The following is an 18,383-nucleotide window of genomic DNA, read 5'->3' on the forward strand; positions in this document are numbered from 1 at the left end:
TTGATTCTTAGTTACACTCTCCAAATCTAATTTTGGACTAAACTCGTCCTGCTACAGCAGTGATGAGCCTCCTCTCTCCAGTTCCAGACCGCAGCACATGCCTAGAGCTCTCTACCTTCCCCCGCCTGCCAGCCTGAACCCAGGCCTCGATTCCAGCGGCGGTCCCAGCAACAGCCCAGCTGCCCACCGCTCCATGGTGCAGACCTAAAAACAGACCTGCTTGCCTTCTAGGCCCTTGCACCCTTTCCCCTTGGCTTGAATGCTCCCTCAGGGGCTCGCCATAGACCTCTGTGGTTAGCAGATAGCGTCTGGTGCACAGACCAGCAACTGGCGTCCATGAGGAGCCCTGGGCCCTGGGCCGTTGACGGTGCGGCTAGAAGAGACAGAGCACAGCTATGGGTGCTGTCTCACTCACTCTGGTTCTGCCTATAGGAGTGACAGCAGACCCCTCCCTCTCCACCTAGGAGAAAGGTCCCACCCTACCTGCCCCCAAAGACGATAAGATCTTGCTGAGAATTCAGAAAAACACACCTGAAACCCTTATCCCAAAAATTTTCAGTCTAACAGGAACACCTAAAACAATGTTCATCATGACTTTTAACCCAAATTTTTCATGCTTCTTTAAACTTTTATTTTCTTCCCTAGTATTGTCCTAATTTTTGTCCTAAAATTGTCCGAATTTTTTTCAATTTGTTTAAAATTTCTTTTAAGTTTCAAAAATCATATTTAATCTACTCTCACAGGTCAAACCAACTATGCTGATAACTATTATTCAATCCTAAATTAAGAACCAATTTCCTTTTGCAGACAAGCTGTTACTGCCTATCCCAGATACATAATTAACGTGTTATTTTCCTCCTCAGCCATCCAAAGCAGATAAATCCTCAACTCTTCCCTAATACAACACAGGTAACTCTCAACTTAAAGGATGCCTTCCAGGACTAAAAGCCTCAAACACCCTTGCTCTTTCTAGGACCATAACAACAGATCACAATGAACTCCCATGCAAAGTACTACAGGCTTAACACACATTACCCACCCTACGCAGGCACAGGCATCCCTCTACTGGGGCTCTGCTTCTCTACTGGTTTATCCCTCCCCACCCCCACCCCCACCAAAAAAAAAAAAAAAAAAGACAGCGCTGCCCAGCCTTCTCCTTGGACCTGCCTGGGGCAGTGAAGCCATCCAGACACCTCAACTGGCAGAAGACTCCCAAGACCGTCCAGTGACAGACGAACTCCCTGCCAAGGTCAAATGGCTACGGAACTTGGAGGAATTTACATGAAAGTAGGGGAAAATGATGTCTATATAGATTAAGCAAATGCTTAAAACTGATGTTAACACCCTCACAAACTGTACAATCTACTGAACAATTAATTGGTTAAAAAATCCCTTGTCTCCCTAGCCCCCACCCCTCACTACCCCTCGGGCTTAGGTTGTGTTTTATTTTGATGCTTCCGCCCATGTAAATTTCACTACAAATAACACTAGACAGTCACTCCAATGACACCTTTATTAAAACGAAAAGGAGGGGCTGTGGGACAGTCAACCATGCCAGGAAAGCTTGGTAAGGTAGAGCAGGTCTGAGACTCTGGAAACTCCGTGGTAAACACCTGGGATGGTAGGCGCCTCCCTGCTCCCTGCCAGATTCCTGGCCTGGAACACTTACCACAGAAGGAAACACGACCTGTGGTCATGTAGGCCAAGAACAGAGTTCTTCATGCTAATGAGGCACCTAGAGGCCCTGAGGGTTTAGCCAATAAGCTCCCCTTCCCAGACATTCCTCTCTGCAAAGGGTATTTAAGCTCGGGTCCACCCTTCGAAGTAGGCAGGCATCCATTTTCCACGATGAACAAAAAAAAAAACCAGTTTGGAACTGAGGACTGTCTCTATCACTGTCCTTGGGAGCATGGAGAGGGCCTTCTCCTACCTAAGCCTCCCTTCCGTAGAAGGCCTCTCTGCACTCCCAGCCTCAACCACCACCAAGCTAAGGACAATGACAACTGAGCTAAGCTGGTGCTCTCTTGCCCCCAGCCCTGGGGCCCTGGCCTCCTCAGCTCGAGGGCCTCTTCCATCACAGGCCTGGGGACCCCTTCTCCCCCATACTTTTGTTCCCGACTTCTCTGTGCAGTCCTCCAGCAGCGACTGGAGGCCCACCAAAGTCAGGGAATACAAGCTTCAGGTTTTCCCACATCTCAGACTGCATTTCCCACCCCAAGAGAGCTTCCCTAATGTGCAGTCCTCCAGCAGCGACTGGAGGCCCACCAAAGTCAGGGAATACAAGCTTCAGGTTTTCCCACATCTCAGACTGCATTTCCCACCCCAAGAGAGCTTCCCTAAAGCCCGGAACACACCCAGTAGCAGCTTGGGGTAAGTACAGTCAAACTCCCTGGCTTCGCCTCCCCAGCCTCCAAGCCCAACTGCAGGGAGGAACTCGGACCCACAAGACCCCGTCTCAAAAACAAATGAATGAACAAGTAAATAAGAAAAAGCAACATGATTTTCCACTGGTCTGTTTGTCTTTGCGATATTTCTGTCACTTTAGTCACTGTATGTCCTAATCCTTTCCCCTGAAGATCTTTAGTCTTTTGCGTTCCTTTAAAGGCCAGAATACAGGGAGCTGGCTCAATCTCTGGCACTCCCCTAGAGGCCGGGCCTCACACAGGAGTCTGAGATCCTGGTTACTCAGAAAGCTGAGGGAAATGGCAAACCTATGCACTGCCGAGCATAGGCTCAGGAGATAGTTTGAATTTTCTTCGAGATGCTGTGCTGGGCTTCATAGCTGGGTACTCACATCCTGTTTAACGGTTCCTGTTTTATGTCACCAGCTCACTGGCTTTGCTAATTTTAAATTTCTCCATGTTTCTATTTCCTATACAATAACAGTCGCATCACTTAAGTCTAAAACGATCATGAGGTCATACGAGCAGAACTATTCTAGGTCCTATACAAATACAATAGAAAATTTTAGGAAATAAAGTATGGAAATTCTAAGAAATAGACATTTTTGTTTCACTGAAGTATAATACAGTTAATCAGTGTCACGAATCTAGACATCTAAAATAGAATACTGACTGGGTCAATGAAATGGCTCAGTGGGTAGAGGTGCTTGCAGCAAAAGCCTGGTGACCTGAGTTCAATTCCTGGAACTACTGCAGAGAGAACCCCCTCCACAGACATTGTGCTCTGACCTCTACATACGCCTTTCAGCATGCACACACTAATGTGGAAAGAATAGAAAACACTAAGTTGGAACTTTCCTGAGACATTTTATACAGTAATTAGAGGAGAGATAAAGTATCCTCCTTACAGTCTTAATAAGATGTTGTAGATGGCACCACAGCCAGACTTACCCTACGGGTAAAAAATGATGCAGCGTCAGGTGGAGCTTTCTCTGTTCTTGGTAGAGATGTCTGAAGAGTAACGGCACCCACGGGATAAGTGCTGTGGGGCGGACCACACAAGCAAGTGCCACCAGGAGGGAGTACTTGACACTAGGAGCAAGGAAAGCTTGTTACAGGGACACTGGGAGACTGAGATTGAAGTCAGCCGGCTATTTTCACTGTGAGACAATAAGAAGACAGTGCAGATGTTTAAGAGAATGGCATAAAAAAAAAAAGGGGGGGGGAATGGCATTATTTATGCAGTGATGTGACCTTGTGAAGTGGAGAGGTAGCCTGACAGAAGAGTATGCAGGGCCCTGGGTCCTGCACCACTCACGAGGAAGGTATTACTTTTTTTTTTCAAAATTAAGTAAATTATACTTATTTGAAAGATGCACATGCATACACACATGCACACATAAGGTTGTGTGTAAACACGTGTGAGGGTCCAGAGACTGAGGCAGGTGGATCATGAGTTCAAGGTGAGGTTCAGCAGTTTAGTGGGTCTCCCAAGCGCTGGGATTATAGCCATGCCCGAGCTGTCTGTCACATAGCCCGGGCTGACTTCAAAGTTGCTATAGAGAAGAGGCTGGATTTCAACTTCTGATCCTCCTGTCTCTGCTTCCCGTGTTGGCATTACAAAAGTATGCGGCTACTGTGCCCACATGGGGTCATGACGTTTTAACAGACCTACCCAGAGTTTCTCAAACTGAATGTTACATGCAGAGAAAGTTGAGCAATGGGTGGTGAGACCACAAGTGCCCAAGGCCTGGCTAGGTCTCATGGTGATAAAGGAGTTAGAGACCCTAGGCTACAAAGCACAATAAAACAGCCTGTTCCCCAAACTGCCTTGGAGTCTACATCCCCTAATTATCTTACATGACTGAAGTATTCTAATTCTCTCCCAGGCTCAGGAGAGCACACTGAGAAGCCCATTTCCTGTCTCTTTACTTTCCCCCTTGCGTATCCCCCATCATAGGAACCCAAGTCTAATGCAGAAATAATGTTAGTCCTTTAACCACAGCACTGGGGAGGCAGACACAGGCTTCTTCTCTGTAAGTTTGCAGCCAGCTTGGTTCCAGAACCAGAAAGAACAACCAGGACTACACCGTGAGGCCGTCTTACAAAACAAAACAGGAAAATTATTTTATCTAAAGATTTTTGTTCAGGAAGAGGGAGTGTACTCTGGCTTGTTGGTGTGCTTCGCAAGCCTCTCTTTCTCCCATCCAGCACAATCCTTTTTCTGTTTTTGAGGCAGGCTCTCTATGTGCCCCGACTGTCCTGGAACTACCTCTTAGACGAGGCTGGGCTCAAACTCGGAGATATGCCCCTCCTGAGTGCTGGGACTAAAGGTTGAGCCAGCATACCCAGCTTCCAGTACATTGTTCTGAAATCCCATTTGACTCTCATGATTTTCTGTGTGGAGAAGGGCCTGGTCCCGTCCCAGCCTCACCCTTGCTCCCACCTCTCTCCACTCACTTGCTCCCCAACACCCGCAGCTCTCTCCTCTCCATGCTTCTGCTCAGTCCTCCTTGATGCTTGGTCTAGGTTTTGCTTTATTGCCATTCTGATCTGCTTAACCGGGCTGGAGAGATGGCTCAGCGGTTAAGAGCACTGACTGCTCTTCCAGAGGTCCTGAGTTCAATTCCCAGCAACCACAGGGTGGCTCGCAACCATCTGTATGCAATGGGGTCCGATGCCTGGTGTGTCTGAAGATAGCTACAGTGTACTCATAAATAAAATAAATCTTAAGAAAAAAAAGACAAAACTAATCTGCTCAACCTGTTCACCCATGCTGGTTAGCAGACCTGCAGGAACTCTCTTAAGCCTTCCTTGCTTCTGATTGCTTTAGGGAACCAGAAGGCAGTCACAGTATGAGTGAGGATTATTTATTCTCCTGGCCAACTCCTTGCCACTGCTAAAGGATAGCCAGGCCAGTCTCCCAGGGGACCTTCAAGGAGAGCTTTACAAGGATCCGGGTACTTTCTTCTAGTCTTTGGAGCCCACTGTTAAGAGACTGCTACTTCAGTAAGTACTACAGGATTTCTTAAGCATTTCTACACTTTGTAACCATCCCTTTTATTAGATTCACCACGCAGGGTGACTGTTTCTGGTTTCCTGTTATACTTATTGAAAGACCTTTGTTTCTTCTAAGTCCCATGTTTACTGGACGTGACACATTGACACTTAGGGTTTTCCAAAGCACTTCTTAGACTTTTGTCCTCATTTATTAACAGTAATGGCTGTCTTACCTGTTCTTGGACCTCGAGCCTTCCAGAGGATAGTAGAAAAGGGCAACGGCAGTGAGGGCAGTCTCCATGGTGTTTGTGAGGGTTCGGGTACAGCAGTACCACGTGAACCAGGAACACAGCTGGCAGAAAAACTAACAAGTCGGCAGTCAGTATGGCTGCAGCGGGAGGCTAAGTGTTCGACCAGCCCAGATGCTGTAGCCATGGCCAAACACTGTTCTTAGCCCGTGCCACCCTTGAGCCAGTGCCAGGTTTGTATTTGTTATGCTAAGCCGGTAGTGCTCTCAGGGCTTTTTGATGGCTTGCACTTGACTGACTCTTACTTCTTGCTAATGAAATACCCGAAACATGGACAGTAAGAGTGGAGTTTATAGAACATTGAAAGTTCTGACTAGATCATGCAGGCAGTGCCCACCTCATACCTTACAGTGGCCTGGAATCAGCTATCCTGAGCATCTACTGACCTTGTTTTGGAAATGCTGCCCTACTTCTTCTTTCTCCTTGTCATCGTCATCATATATGTATATAAAGTCGGTAGTGCTTTCAGGAGCATCTCTCTCTCTCTCTCTCTCTCTCTCTCTCTATATATATATATATATATATATATATATATATATATATATATATATGAATGACCTGGACGTTGCTAGTCTTGAGCTAGTCAGTGTCTGTTTCCCATTATTCCATTACATTATTTCTTTTTCCTTTTTCCTTTTTTTTTTTTTTTTGGCAAGGCTTCACACACGTTATAGCCTTTGCCCTGGCTCCCATATATTTTGGTGAAAAATTAAGAGAAGACATGATGTGTCAGTAGGCCTTTGGTTTCAGGTTGGAAACGAACTAATAATCATTTTTCCTGAAGAACAAAAGTATCAGATGTCTACAAAGCCACATCTTGAAGGATCTCCTTGTTAAAACAGCAGGTGGCTTCCTGTTCTCCTACAAGGCCTTTTTAAAAGGTTCCGATACACATGACAGAAAAGATTTTTTTCCTTAAGGAGAACTCGGAGGGAAGATCTCAAAAGTGGTCTGGGATATTTGCTACCATTTCATGTGCACCTTTGGCAATGTATATAAAACATAAAAACAAAACAAAACAGTCGCTATGGAGCTGACTGTGTATCTGAATCAACTAGCTAAACTAATTTTCTTTTTACAATGTAAAAAGCAAAACACTGATGTGCTAAGAGCACTTACTGCTCTGTGTGAGGATGGGAGTTCGGGTCCCAGCACCCAGGAGGGGGCTCATGGACACCTGTAACTTCAGCTGCAGGATCCCACGCTGGCCTCCACTGGCACCACATACAGACTCAAAATACAGAAGATAAAACACATCTTAAAACGTAAATGATAGGGGCCGGGGATTTAGTTCAGTGGTAGAGAGCTTGCCTAGCAAGCACAAGGCCCTGGGTTCAGTCCCCAGCTCTGGGTAAAAAAAAAAAAAAAAGTAAATGAATACATGTCTGCACGAATAGGCCCTTTCTCCATATTCCAGAAATGTGTTGGTGAATGAGAAGTTTGGAATTTAGAATGTATTTCCTGATAGGAACGATAAAATCAGTACATTTGTAAATGGTTTGTGTGGACGCAGTCAGGTAAAGAAACAGTGGTTCAGTGCAATCCAGTCAGCCACTGGGGTGTTGCTTGACTTGGAATAAGCCAGTGGGGCACACCTTTAACCCCAGCGCTCAGGAGACAGAGGCAAATGGATCTCTTGGGAGTTTGAGGCCTGCCTGGTCTTTATAGTGAGTTCCAGGACAGTTAGAGCTTATGTAGAGAGACACTGTCTCAAAAAACAGAAAAACAACAAAAAACCTAAACAAACCCCCAACAACAACAAGAACTAAGCCTCTGTTGAGGTGCTTTTCCAGGTGATGCTCTATGGCACATGCCCAGTTCCTCCCAGCACTCCATCTAGTGCTGTGCTTCAGTGCAAAGGGATTTTTCAGGAGAGCCTCAGGACGGGTGAGGGTGGGTGGGTGGGCAGGGGTGAGGGTGGGTGGGTGGGCAGGCTGTAAAAGCAGCTTCCAGGGGTTGGGGATTTAGCTCAGTGGTAGAGTGCCTGGGGGGAGGGGGTTTGGGGGGGGCTTCCAGAGTGCCCAATGACTAAGGAAAGAGATGAGGACCCTGTCAGTTTAGAGGCCCAAGGTCTTCCATAGCTGGCTCCTGGGATTCAGCCTGTCCCACTTGAGGCTCAGAGGAGATGGCATACATCATTCAGACTTTAATATTTCTAATTAAGGAAGACTTTCCAGGAAGTTCTGTGGATCGGCTGTTTAGGAAGCATTTACCCCACTCATGCTCTATATCACACTGTGTCTGAAGTGTTTGGACTTACCACCCATCGTGCCACTTCCTGGTTTTCCAGCTGCTTCGTGAGGGAGTAAAGCCTTAGGTCTGCTACAGCAGACAGAAGAGCTTGGCCAAGTCTGGGAATCCAGATCTTCATTGGTTAAAAAGAAAATGGGTTGTCAAGCACATCTTCCTGGTTCATACTGAATTGCCATGAAGATAAAAAACCTAACCAGTAAAGAAAACCACCTTTCCATCTCCATCCATTGCTGTGTGCTTAGCTTGCTGTCCTGCCCTCCCTCCCTCCCAGCTGTCTTTTGGGAAGGCTTTGCTCTGTAGCCTACCTGGTGGCTTTGTCTTTGTTTTTCCTGCCTCAGCACCAAGTGTTGGGGTTTACAGGTGTGAAGCACCAGACCCCATTTACCCACTTTTATATTTATGAATATCTTACAACACTAATTATTCACTTTTTTAAAAAAATTCTGAAGCTGGGCAGTGGTAGCACGTGTCTTTTTTTTTTTTTAAGATTTATTTATTGCATATAATTATACTGTAGTAGTCTTCTGACACACCAGAAAAGGGCATCTGACCTCATTACAACCATGTGGTTGCTGGGATTTGAACTCAGGACCTCTGGAAGAGCAGAGCTCTTAACCACTGTACTATCTCTCCAGCCTCACCCTTTATAATAGTAGGGGTTGAACCTATGTTTCAGAAGCATATTTATTTTCGTGAGCATACAATAGCTTTTCTTTTTAAGTGAAGCATTTACAGTACTATATGCTGGGTGTCATAGCAGGTACTATCTGTATCAGCTCACTCCTTACAGTAATCCTCCGAGGCAGGCATTGTTTAATACATGAAGAGATCAAGGCACAGAGAGGTTAGGTGATGTTCCCAAGGCTACAGAGCTTGTTAACATTAATGCCTGGATTCAGACCGATGCTAGATTCCATAGCATGTGCTCTTAACAACAAAAATGTAAGAATCCAGGGCTGGAGAGAGGACTGTGGTTAAGAGTGCTTGCTGCTCTTCCAGAGGTCCCAGGTTTATAAAGTCCTCAGCACCCAGGTTAGGCAGCTCACATGGAACCTTTCCTCTGGCCACCAGCACCAACATGTCTGTGTGTGCATGTGTGGCACATATGTATGAAAACTGTTGTTTTTTCAAGATGGCCTTAGACACCCAAAAGAGAAGTCATGACCCTGTGTAGAAAGAACCTGATCCCAAGCCTCGCTTTTCTAGGCTCCATGCAGTGCCTCAGAATCAGACTGGCTTTGGAATACTGGGTTTTCTCTGACTGAAAAGTAACAGTCCAGCTTCCTGGGGATGACAGCCTAACAGACCTCGAGGGCTGGGTGTGCCTCACTGGAACCAGTTGGCAACTCCAGGAACTTGGGTTTGGTTCCCTCCTGTCCCTCTCCCAGAGGATCCTAAAACAAGACAGTGAGACTTGAAAGACCATTCTCAGGTCCTGTGCACAGCCTCGCCTGAATTGCCGCTGGTAATCCGTAATCCAGAAACTAAGTCTTACTGCACAGTGATGACACATGCCATTCAGTTTTTTTTTGTCACAGTTCCTCACCAAATCTAAGGAACAAACTCTATGTAAAATAGTTATTGTGCTGTCTTTAAACTGAGTTCTGATAGACTTTCTCATACACTTTAACTTTTGTGTGCTTATGTCGGTGTGCACGAGGATGTCAGAGGGTGCTTCTGTCTTTCCCTGTCATTTGTTCCCTTTGAGGCAGGGGACTGACCTGTCTGGGGGACTGAGTTTTTGCAGGGTGTAGCACAACCAGGGATAATCTTGTCTCTACCTCCTGAGAGCTAGGGTCAAAGGTGATTGCAGGGATAAAGCCAGCTTGATTCATGGGTTCTGGGACCTAACTCTGGTCTTCATAATTGTGGAGCAAAGGCTCTTAACCTTGGGCCATCTTTCCAGCCCCCCCTTTTTATTTAAAAATTTACTTTACTTTTTTTTTTTAATATATTGAGGAATTCTACATCACAGTGTCTTTGGAACGTTGGGCTTTCCAGATAAGGCTGGACTTTAGCAACAATAGACTTTTAAAAACAAGTTTTGTGGTACTAAGGAAGTCATTCAGTTATTACCAAGTAACTTCGGAAAAAGGAATAAATCTGGATTTAACAACAATTTTGGTCATTTTAATTTAAACTTACCAGTAATTGAACACTGTCTTTCCCCAGAAGATGCAGAATCTTGTAAATGCTTGCAAAGATTAGGGGATAAGTGTAACCTCTCAGTCTCTCTGTCCATTCCCAGGTCAAATAGCCATAATTATTAATATTAAGGATTAAATGTCAAATAGTATTGTAGCAAATTTATTTAGACTTCAATATATAAAACAATACTTTATTCCTTGACAATGAAGTTTCTTTGTTTATTGAGACAGGGTTCATCCATGTAGCTGTGACTATCCTGTAACTTGCTTTTTAGATCAGTCTGGCCTCAAACTCAGAGATCCACCTGTCTTAGCCCCTCGAGTGCTGGGATTAAAGGTGTGTGCTACCATCACCCAGATTTTGTTATAATTTATTTTTATTTTATGTGCATTAGTGTTTTATCTGCATGTATGCTTATGTGAAGTCAGATCTTGGAGTTACATGTTGTGAGCTATCATGTGGTTGCTGAGAATCGAACCCCAGTCCTTGGGATAAAGCAGTCAGTGCTCTTAACCACTGAGCTATCTCTGCAGTGCCAAGACAGAGCTTTTTATTGCCTGTTTGGCTAACTGAAGTCTTTATTTCCTCAAGTTAGTAGAAATGTGTTTCTCATTTAATATATAACTATATAATATAGCTACATAACTGTAATATACGTAAAACAGTGTATATGGGTGTGGCTGTGCATGATACATATGTTGATACAAGGGTAAATGTCAGAGGGCCACTCTATAGAATTGGCTCTCTTTTCATTTAAAAAATTTTATGTGTATGTGTGTGCACATGTATGTTCTGCACAACATGCGTATGCTGATGCACATGGAGGCCACAAGAGGGCATCAAATGCCCTAGAAGCAGGATGGTTATAAGCCTCAATGTGGGTGCTGGGAATTGAACTTTGGTCCTCTGGAAGAGCCTGGTCCTCAGTGGTTAAGAGCAGCTCTAGTCACTGAGAAATCTTCCCAGCCCCTCTATCCACTCTTATGTGAGTCTTAGGGACAGGACTAAGGTAGCCAAGTTCACATGCTTTTACTAGCTGAGCCATCCCAGGGACCTGGCTTTGTTTTGAAACAGACTAGGCTAAGCTATCCTTGAACTTACAATCCTGCTGCTTCAGCCTCCCAAATGTTGGGAAGGATTGAGTTTTTTACTTTATCTATATCATTTGACTATAAGTCATTGTAGGGGGCTGGAGAGATGGCTCAGCGGTTAAGAGCACCCGACTGCTCTTCCAGAGGTCATGAGTTCAATTCCCAGCAACCACATGGTGGCTCACAACCATCTGTAAAGAGATCTGGTGTATCTGAAGACAGCTACAGTGTACTTATATATAATAAATAAATCTTAAAAAAAAAAAGAAAACGTTAATATTAAAAAAAATAAGTCATTGTAGGTATATACACTAAAGGCAGTGTCAAGTTTTGGGGTTTTTGTTGTTGTTGTATTGTTTTTGTTGGTGTTTTGTTTGTTGGTTTTTGAGACAAGTTTCTATGTGTAGCCCTGGCTGTCCTAGAACTCACTCTGTAGACTATGCTGGCCTTGAACTCAGAGATCTGCCTGTCTGCTAAGATTAAAGGTGTATGACACCATGCCTACCTATGTTTTCTTGTGTGTGTGTGTGTGTGTGTGTGTGTGTGTGTGTGTCTTTGCTTTGTCAAGTCTGTGTCAAAGGAAGACATACAATAAATATCAGTACACAACAACAGCATACTTGGTTGAGCTGAAACTCTTTCAAAGAAATATTGAAAACACATAATCATGAACTGAGCTCCTAGGATGAATACACACTCAGGGTGGAAAGAAACCATAAAGGATATCCGAAAACCATGTGGTGTGCAACTTCCAGAGACTGCCAGTATTCATCAGGAACAAAACTTGTCTGGACTAAGAAGCAGTTAAATATTCGCAGAGCAATGGTAAACAAGACCAGGTAAGTGTTTTCTCCAAGAAGATCTGAAAAGCAAATCAAAGCAGTAAGTGTGGCATAAAGTGAGACTGCTTCCCCTACAATTCCATATATGTGATGCCCTGGCTCTGACTCCAGCTCTGTTAAGACCTTCCAAAGAGGTCCACAAAGGTCATCTTGCTAATTGATGACTGAGCCAGCTTCAGAGTTAGCTCAGGGGTGGGACTCTTTGCCTAGCCTGCTTGAGGCTCTTGAGTGTAGTCCCTAGCACTAACACTTCCCACCACCGTGAAAATAGATACAAATACACACACACACACACACACACACACACACACACACACACACACACACACACACAATCTGTTAACCACTGCTTTGTCTGAACCTCTGTTTTACATGTGAGGAGACTAAGGCTCAGAAACTGCTTTGCCCAACACAAAAATGCTGTTACTGATGATCAACGCTCTCCAAAGTTTGCTTTTCCCAGTGTACAGGCAGCTTGGATGCTGAATGCAGAGTATTTTCTTCTTTAGTTGCCAACAGTAATGGGGGGGGAGGGTTTATGTTAAAATCTATGTATGCTAGGTGCGGCAGGAGGATTGAGGCAAGTCCAAGCACAGTTTGCACAACACAGCGATGATACTGTCCAGCGAGCCTGAGCTCTTTTCCACCATTCTGTGTAGTCCCAGGTGCCAGGTGCCTTGTGCTCTGCGGTGAGCTCCGCACTCACCACGGCGCCGAGAGCGCTTCTCCTGAGCGATCACATACTGCGTGGACTTCCTCTTCCGCAGCTTCATCTCTCCAGAGCTGCTGTGGAGATTGCGGAAGGCCGTGCTGTGATCGCGGGTCTCGGGCTCCATCCTCCCCTGGCTACCTGCAGCCCACGGTGCCCGCCCCTCACTTTCTTGTAGGTGGACACATGCCACTAAGATTGGGCCCCGCGAGCCGCCGTCGCTTCGCTGCTCCGGCACACCCTCAGCCAGGAAGTGCTACCGGAAGCAGCTGAGTCTCCGGGTGGGTCAGGAGCAAATCTTCCTGACTGGAGTTCAGTGCTGGAAAAGACAAAAAAATAAAGACTCTGGATGCTTTACTGCGCCTGACACCTCGCACAGCGCCCGCTGAGGAGGCGCTCGGAGGTAACAGAGCAGAGGGAGGCCGTGCATCTCTGAAAACCAGCTCCCGGTGACCACGGTGCTCATCCCTCATGCCACGTCCTAGCGTGGAAACAGTTTCATCCTGGCTCTCACAATGACGGGAAAAAGTTATAACTCAATGAATTTTTATTATCTGTTTTCCACAACTCCAATGGTTTTCTTTATCCCTTATTATCTACTTTCTCATCAATGTATTTATTACTTATTTTCTTGAGTCGATCTCACTATGTAGATTAGATTGGCCTTGAACTCGAGAGAGCTACTGTTTCTGCCTCATGAGTGCTGGGATTTAATGCGTGAGTCAGCACACTGTGCCTCCTCTATCATTGTGACAGGGTCACACTCTTAAATAACCCTGGCTGCCCTGGAACTTGCTCTGTAGACCAGGCTGGCCTCAAATTCATGCCTGTGTCTCAGGAGCATTAGGATCCAAAGCCTGTGCCACCATGACCAGCAATCAAGGCATTAAAAAAATTAGTCAGTGGGGCCTGGAGAAATGGCTCAGGGCTTAAAAACACTGAAGGCGTTTGCAGAATACCGTGGTTTGATTCCCAGTACCCATATACTGCCTCCTTGTCTCTGAGGATACCAGGCCGTTACAGATACATACATGAATAAATTTTTAAAAGGTGTGTTGGAGGAAACATCAATAGTGAGTTAGACAATAAAGTGGGAAATGCTTCAGATCTCAGATGCCCTCTGATAACAGTCTTAGCTTTTGAGTTGGTGGAAGGGAGGGCCCTGTTACTGCATCTCAGGATTTTACCCGATAGTTATAGTGATGTTTGTTCACACACAGATAGGTTAAAAAATGACTATTTAGGAGACTAAAGATAGTCCATGGTAATTTGGTTTGGAGCCTGCAGCCTTCTGGCTCTACATAATTCTATTCAGTCAACTTGTCTTTTAGAATGTTGAACAAAGTTTTTTGTTTGCCCTTGGGAACATCTTTTCATGGAAAAAAAAAAGTCCTGCTGAGCAAATCGGCATTCGAAAGACTCAAATTAAAAAAAAAAAAAAAAGAAAAAGAAAAGAAAAAAAGAAAGAAAGAAAGAAAGAAAGAAAGAAAAAAGAAACAACAACAAACACTATAGTTCCGAATGGCCTCTGGCTTCTGTACCTTCCCTTTTTTTGTTTGCTTTAAAATTCTTAGCCATTGGAACCAAAGCAAGATTGGTAAAGTTGTCATCTGTGTGGTGAACTGTATAATCCAGGAGAAAACATGCCTTTCTTTCCTTGTTGGGCTTTAATTACGCCTGAGAACTATGGAGGGCAAGTTCCTTAGGGTACAGGAGCTGCTGGTTATTTTTGTGACCTGGGGCTTGGATTAAATCCATGCCACAGTCCAGAAATCGTGTGGCACCTTCACTCTTCCCTCCTCATTTGCAACCTCTGACCTCTGCTGAGGGGGCCGACAAGCAGCACTGTTACCTGGAAAGTGCTGTGTTCACTAGTCAGTTTCTGCTGTTTTCAGTTGTTGGAACTAGAAACAAAATCTCCCTTGCCCCCTGCTTTTCTCAAAGTAGGCAAGCAAATGATTTGTATTTGATTCCTCCGAGTTTTTTGTTATTGTTGTTGTCTGTTTTTGCCTTTTTGAGATAGGGTCTTACTATGTAGCCCTGGCTGGCTTGGAACTCACTCTGTACACCAGGCTGGCCTCAAATTCACAGAGCTCTTCCTGCCTCTGCCCACACCTAGTGCTGGGATTAAAATCCTGTGCCAATAAAGTTTTATAGCCCTAAAAAAATCGTTTTTGTCATACAGCTTGCTTAAAAATTATGGCTACTGGTCGACACCTCTGTCTCCTGCGTGGGATACGTGTCGGCCCGGAGATCCCCGTAATAGGTCTCCATAATAAACCTCGCCTTTGCTTATTACATCCAAAAAAAAAAATTATGGCTACTGCAGAAAGAATAATGAAGTCATTTCTCCCCTCCCTCTATTCTTCAGACAAAATTTAAACTGAGACACTCACTCCGGGTTCCTTTAGGGCACCTTTTGAAGTAAAAAGTATTGAATGACCTGAAAGGTTGCTCGCCATCCCTTCCCCTCCTTTTGCCATTTTGAAAGTTACCTGTTTAAACACACTGAGAAGACTTCCAGCAGCTATGTTAGTGCCCCATGCCTGGCATCCTAGCGCTGGGGAGGTGAAGGCAGAACTGTAGTCTAGAGCAGCCTGCCCACTGTGAAGAACCAGAAACAAACAGGCAAATAAACGCAAAATAACTCACTGGGACTATTCTGTAATAGGAGAGGGTACATCGCTGTCTCACAGCACCCTCTAACTTGTATTCCCTGGAGGTTCCTTTTGAACATTTTTGTTGACTTGTTTTGTTCTTTGTTTGAGACCTGTTAGTATGGAATCCAGACTGGCAGTGCAACCAAAGGGTGACCTTGAGTTCCTGATCCTCTTGCCTGGACCCAAGTGTTGGGAATAGGAGCCTGTGCTACCGTGCCTGAAGAAATAAATTTTTTAATATAAAATATGATTTTTTAACTACTGACAACCAAATTGAAATTTTAGAAAATGTTCCATAGTTAGCCTATGTGCTGTCATGCAGCCTCTATGTATTTATTAGTGATTCTTTTTTTTTTAAAGATTTATTTGTTTAATGTATATAAGTACACTGTAGCTGTCTTCAGACACACCAGAAGAAGGCATAGATCCATTACAGATGGTTGTGAGCCACCATGTGGTTGCTGGGATTTGAACTCAGGACCTCTGGAAGAGCAGTCAGCGCTCTTAATCACTGACCCATCTCTCCAGACCCCCAGTTAGTGATTCTTAACTATTACAAAAACATTCATGCCAGAGGAAAGTAGCAACAAATCTTCTAGAGGGCAGTTGTGGGGCTGGAGTCATGGCCCGGGAGTTAAGAGTGAACTGCTCTTCCAGGTGACCTGAGTTTAGTTCCCGGCACCTGTGTTAGCTTACAACTGCGTGTAACTTCAGCTCCAGGGCCTCAGACACTTTCTGGCCTCCACGGGCTCCAGCCCCCCCATACCCCATACCTTCCCATACCCCCATAACTTAAAATAAAATTGTTTCTAAAAGGCTGATGTACTAAGTGGTCCACTTTTTTTGTCCCTTTTTCCTTGGAAACAGTTCTGAAGAGATTTGCTGTCTGTGGAACCTAGTCACGCTCAGCTGTGCGCCACTCGCCGTAGCAATGCTCCGGAGATTGACGCGTCCACAACTGCTTTTTGCTGCCGCCCTTGGAGTTGCTGGAGGAATGTATATTTATCAACCAATATTTGAACAGTATTCCAGAGATCAGAAGGAATTAAAAGAAAAGGTGAAAATTTTGCAAGAATCAGAAGAAAAGAGGAGCTAATTCTGCATAAACTGAAATTGTTTTCATTGCTTAAAGTCCTGTTGACATCACACATGGACTATTAATCTAGCAAGAATTTAGTGTGTTTTAAATAAATCATGGGTAATGGATCTAAGTTATTTATGGATGTAATTCTTCATTGGTTTGTTTTGGGGCAAGAACTCACTATGTAGCACAGGCTGGCCCCAAGCTCTAAGCTGTCCAACCATAACTTTCTTTCTAGCATTTGTTTTTTTAGACAGGATCTGTCTCTGTGGCCAATGCTGGCTTCAAACATGCAATCCTGCCACTGGTGGGATTAGAGAGTATCACCATATCTAGCTCAGAATGAGATGCTTCATTTTTAAAAATACTTTTTAGTTATATGTAATTGTGTGTGCACTTCTTGTGGTTTATGTACATGTGAGTGCAAGTGCTTGTGAGGCCAAAGTTGTCTTCTAGAGCCGGAGTCACAGATGGTTGTGAGCTGCCATGCGGGTCCTAGGAACTAAATCCTAGGTCCTCTTCGAGAGCAACGAGCTCTTAAGTGTGGAGCCATTTCTGCAGCCCCGACGTGTTCACGTTAATATTCACTCATGCATTCGCTATCTCGTGTCTTCTTTTCAGAGTAGGGCAAAAATTTCCTACTGCATAAATTAATTTAGCATGTTTAACAATTAGTGTGTACTTTTAAGATTCCCCTTTTTGAGCTGGAGAGATGGCTCAGCAGTTAAGAGCACTGTCTGCTCTTTCAGAGGTCCTGAGTTCAATTCCCAGCACCCAATTGATGGCTTATAACCATCTGTAACTGTAGTCCCATGGTGATCTCCCCTGGTATGCAGGTTCATGCAGACAAAACATTCATATACATAAAATAATTTTTAATTCCCTCTACCATGTACAATAAAACCACACAAATGTGAGAAGTTTGCCATGTTATATTTTTTCCAGTTTTAGAAACTGAGCCCAGGGATCCCTGATGCTATCTATCTAAGTGTTTAGTCACTGACCTGTGCCCCCAGCCATCTTTTTACTTTATTATTATTATTATTATTATCATCATCATCATCATTAAAGACCCTTATTAACAGGTGCTTGAAATTTGTTTACTTTTTGGAAAAAAATCAAGTTGTAAACTTTATTACAAATTAAAAATGAAGTTCTTAAAAATCTCAACTTGACTAGATGTGAAACAATTTAAAAAACGTTGAAGATGTATTGAGAAAAACCAGGCCTTTTTTCTTTTTACTTTCTAAAATATTTTTAAAAATTTTTTATTGTATGTACACTATAGCTGTCTTCAGACACCAGAAGAGGACATCAGATCTCATTACAGATGGTTGTGAGCCACCATGTGATTGCTGGGAATTGAACTCAGGACCTCTGGAAGAACTGCTGAACCATCTCTCCAGCCCCACTTTCTAAAATCTTTAAAGGCTTTATTTCTTAAGTTTTACATGTACAAGTGTTTGCCTGTATATATGTACACATACCATGGACATATTTGGTGTCTGAAGGCCAAAAGAGGAGAGTCGATCCCCTGGGGTTGGAGATGGTTGTGAGCTGCCCTGTGGATACTGAACTAATACCCCATCCTCTGAAAGAGCAGCAAGTGCTCTAATCACTGAGCCATCTCTCCAGCACCCACTTCTTGAATCACAGATGTCACTGAGTTGCCCAGGTTCACATCGAGTTCACTCAGTAGCCCAGACAGGACTTTAACTTGTGATTATCCTTCTGTATTCTCCAGAGTATCTGGAACCACAGGCCTGTGCCATCAGGGTTGGCTCTTTTCTTGTCATACAATCCAGGATGGCCTTAAACTCACATTGTAGCTTAAGCCAGCATCAAACTGGTCCTTTTGCTTCAGCCTTCCACATGCTCAGATTGAATTT

The 18,383-nt window shown here is 44.3% G+C and overlaps 2 protein-coding genes across 3 annotated transcripts in view; one reads left to right on the top strand and one right to left on the bottom strand.

Moving 5' to 3' along the window:
* The window catches only part of Pigb (phosphatidylinositol glycan anchor biosynthesis, class B), a 33,840-nt gene extending 20,851 nt beyond the window's left edge, over positions 1 to 12,989 (bottom strand). The window contains exons 1-6 of one of the 2 annotated variants that reach the window (XM_063265549.1): positions 12,751 to 12,885; positions 11,929 to 12,064; positions 10,109 to 10,226; positions 7,971 to 8,075; positions 5,636 to 5,766; positions 3,354 to 3,494 (exon numbers count right to left, since the gene is read on the bottom strand). In XM_063265549.1, the coding sequence (XP_063121619.1) occupies positions 3,354 to 3,494; positions 5,636 to 5,766; positions 7,971 to 8,075; positions 10,109 to 10,226; positions 11,929 to 12,064; positions 12,751 to 12,880 (761 nt within the window). In that variant the 5' untranslated portion in view covers positions 12,881 to 12,885. Of the gene's footprint in view, positions 1 to 3,353; positions 3,495 to 5,635; positions 5,767 to 7,970; positions 8,076 to 10,108; positions 10,227 to 11,928; positions 12,065 to 12,750 lie in introns of both variants that reach the window. The other variant, NM_001108166.3, reaches the window with a different exon arrangement.
* A 52-nt stretch (positions 12,990 to 13,041) lies between these two features.
* Pigbos1 (PIGB opposite strand 1) lies at positions 13,042 to 17,411 on the top strand. The gene is made up of 2 exons (NM_001308432.1): positions 13,042 to 13,156; positions 16,281 to 17,411. Exon 2 carries the CDS (start codon positions 16,345 to 16,347, stop codon positions 16,507 to 16,509), a length of 165 nt encoding a protein of 54 aa, NP_001295361.1. The 5' UTR covers positions 13,042 to 13,156; positions 16,281 to 16,344; the 3' UTR covers positions 16,510 to 17,411.
* Positions 17,412 to 18,383: the final 972 nt, after the last annotated feature.

The sequence above is a fragment of the Rattus norvegicus genome, chromosome 8 (assembly GCF_036323735.1).
Source record: "Rattus norvegicus strain BN/NHsdMcwi chromosome 8, GRCr8, whole genome shotgun sequence".
In the NCBI taxonomy this organism is placed as follows: Eukaryota; Metazoa; Chordata; class Mammalia; order Rodentia; family Muridae; genus Rattus; species Rattus norvegicus.

Excerpts from the sequence above, each read along its gene's own strand:
- Pigbos1 (NM_001308432.1), top strand. The coding sequence starts at position 16,345 with ATGCTCCGGAGATTGACGCGTCCACAACTGCTTTTTGCTGCCGCCCTT.